This window comes from Phytophthora infestans, genomic scaffold (assembly GCF_000142945.1).
Source record: "Phytophthora infestans T30-4 supercont1.73 genomic scaffold, whole genome shotgun sequence".
NCBI lineage: Eukaryota > Oomycota > Peronosporomycetes > Peronosporales > Peronosporaceae > Phytophthora > Phytophthora infestans.
Window position 1 is genome coordinate 476,606 of NW_003303686.1, and position 3,013 is coordinate 479,618.

Sequence of the window (3,013 nt, forward strand, 5' to 3'; positions counted from 1 at the left end):
TGTTAGCGCCACGTTCGGCTGCTGAAAAGTCCTTCGCTGCCTTCAATTCTGCACAGCCAACTTTATATTCATGCCATAGTTCGTACAGATCTTTGGTAGTTTTGATAGTCGGGCTGCACGTTGCCTTGTAGGGGGTACTTCTCCGACAGGAATGTGGGCAGAGACATCTCGACGAACGCCAGGCTGTATGGCAACGCGTCGAACTATTGCCTGGAGTTTTTGCAGATCTCTCTGGATATCGCGTCGTAATTGCTGAACTTCATCCGCTGTATGGCGGCGAATTGCTGCTATTTGAGCGTACAGTGCTGCGAACTCGCGACGACTAACTTCCCCACCCGACACATTACCACCAGAACGTGTAACAACTGCATTGTTCTCTTGATCAGGGCCCTCACTGCTGTCCATTATGACGAGGTTTAGCTGCGAGCCATCGCCAGTGACGAAAATTCCCTCCCGAACAACAGGATTTAGCCCTGAAGTGTCAGCAATATTAGCAAATGCGCGTAAAATTCTCTGCTGTAGCTTTTTCGGTAATAAAGCGTACTCGTAGTTCTCAGATGGTTCCATCGCCGCCCACAATAATGGCAATGCCAATGTAGCTGCAATGGATCCTCCCATGAGCTGTTATACGGCAGGTGCAATATGATCTACGAGAAAAGCGGTCGAAATGCGGCCAGCTCCAGTCCCCATATTATAAAAGCACGGCCCCTCTGGACCTGTAAACGTTGCTGCCGTCAATGCATCAGGATACGGTTGGGTGTTGTCTATGTAGACGTCAACAACCCCTTTGCGCGCTCTCCAACGTCCTCGTCGGTTAACAAAGTCCTTTGAGCTACCACTCCGAGTCGCGTACGTTGCAGCACCTTTGCGAAGGCTGTGTGTCCCCAGCTTTCCTGTCTTGAGCTTCTTAAATGAGTCGTTCTTCACCATGCTAGTCAAGAATCGTCGAACTACATGATCACCGTCCTTAGGATTGCCGTACACAAACTCAGAGCTCATGACACTTGACGTAGACTCTATAAAGACAGCGAGGTTGAGAAGTACACACATCTTGGGATCCAGGCTATCAATAATGATCTGCTCTGGAGCATCTCGCTCTTCGTGAATATTTTTTGACCACCGCATCTGCAAAAGTAGTGTGGAAGGGTATTGTGTGTTAGGTGAGAGGTTTGCGAATTGCAACTTCATCATGTCGTCAATCCGGGCGCAAATATGCCACTGCAGTTTTAGCACACTGCTAACCAAGTATGATGAGTCATCCGATTTCCATCGAGCCCGAACTAAAAGCAGTAAGTTCAAGAACTCAGCAAACTCCACAGCTCGGCGAGCTTTGGATTCTGCCCCCTCGCGACGTACCTCAAATTTTTTCACCTTCTTGATCAGCTTGTTCACAGCGTCCGAGCGTGTTGGGTTGCCGCGTTTGTTCACAGGATCCCATGTTGTATTTATTCGCGTCATAAAAGATGATATAGCTTTCTTAGCAAACTCAAGCGTGCTTGAGCGGCGGTGAATAGGTTTCATGGATTCATCTGGCTCTGGGTCGCCGTAAGCCTGCTGGTTCATCCAGCGACAGACGTGCTCTGGTGTGATGTTAAGGAGCTCGCTCATAGTGAAGACGTAGTCGCTGCTGTACGCCACGCCGTTCGTGAAGGCCATGAACCTCATGAGCTCCGGTTTGTAGCGACTTGTCATGATGGCGTGTTTTTCTGTACTGATTATTAATATTTTCCATGAAAGCCAGTGTAAGTCGACTTATTTTTTGTAGAGAGGCTACACTGGACGGCTTGCAACTCTACACAGACTTTTTTGTATCAGTCCCGGTTGCAAAAGATGACACTTTGTGCTATGGTACATGCAACAATAGTTGCCGACGACACCTACTTGAGCGGGACCGTACCGACCACGATCCAGGCCGGTACCATGCCATTGGCCAATCACAGACTGCCAATCTAAAAAAATACAACCTCGGTTGCAAGTGGCTGGTAATGTATAAATACCTCCTATACTGAAATATCCCAACTTTGGCAAGAGGTTCAAGCTCTATGTGGATTTGTCTCATTTGGCGGTAGGGGCCTGTCTAATGCAGGAAGTAGACAAACGTGACCGAGCGGTTGCCTACGCTAGTAAGATGTTGGTAGGATCTCAAAGGAATTGGATCAACAAGACCTGTGGCACAACCGAAATTGAGTGCTGGGGAATCGTCTGGGCTACGCGAAAGTTCAAGTGCTATCTCGATCACGGTGAATTTGACCTGTATACGGATCATCAAGCACTTACGTGGATCTTTAGTGACAACACAAGAGCGTCGAACGCTAAATTGGCACGATGGGCTGCTGGGTTGTCACAACTGAGGTTTAAGGTGTATCACAAGCCTGGGACGTCCATGGGACACGCCAATGGATTGTCGAGGCTATATCATCGCGCTGGAAGGAACTATAGAAGCCATCACGATGATGACTCTAAACGAGAAGAAAGATCTTCTGAACGAACTTGAGACATTCTCTGGCGAGAGAGAAACAGAGATCTGAGACGTGGGCGGAGCGTTTTGCGTTGCACATGCGGGAGTCGACGCGGAGAGTGGAACCTCGGCCAAGCGATCTCAACCCCGAGAAAAAAACAGGGAGGAGAAATTACAGAGCAGGTGCCCATCTTCCCTAGCGTTCAATATGCGAGCTTTTGTGATTGGAATATGAGAATTTTAGAACAATTTGCGTGAAAGAGCAAGAGCGAGTGCCGTGGATACGTGCCATGAGAGCATTTCTAAGAGACGGTGCTCTGGCCATAGATCCTCAACTGAGGGTAACAGTGCTAAAGATGTCCCCCATCACTTGATGAAGAACGAGGTCCTAATGCACCGCGTGCACTTAGGGACTCGTGCCGGTCCTGCGCGGACTGCTATAGTTCCTGTCGTTCCTCTACCGTTTATCGAGACGGCTCTACATTATTGTCACGCTGACATTTTCTCGGCTCATTTGGGAAAGACGAAGACATTGGGCAAAGTGAGACGCCATGC

General features: G+C 48.8%; 1 protein-coding gene across 1 annotated transcript; it reads right to left on the bottom strand.

Annotated features, from left to right (window-relative positions):
- Positions 1 to 691: 691 nt before the first annotated feature.
- Positions 692 to 1,692, bottom strand: PITG_18596 (uncharacterized protein; the record flags this gene model as incomplete). The annotated part of the gene is made up of 2 exons (XM_002997480.1): positions 692 to 728; positions 854 to 1,692. 2 exons carry the CDS (start codon positions 1,690 to 1,692, stop codon positions 692 to 694), a joined length of 876 nt encoding a protein of 291 aa, XP_002997526.1.
- Between the last annotated feature and the right edge of the window lie 1,321 nt (positions 1,693 to 3,013).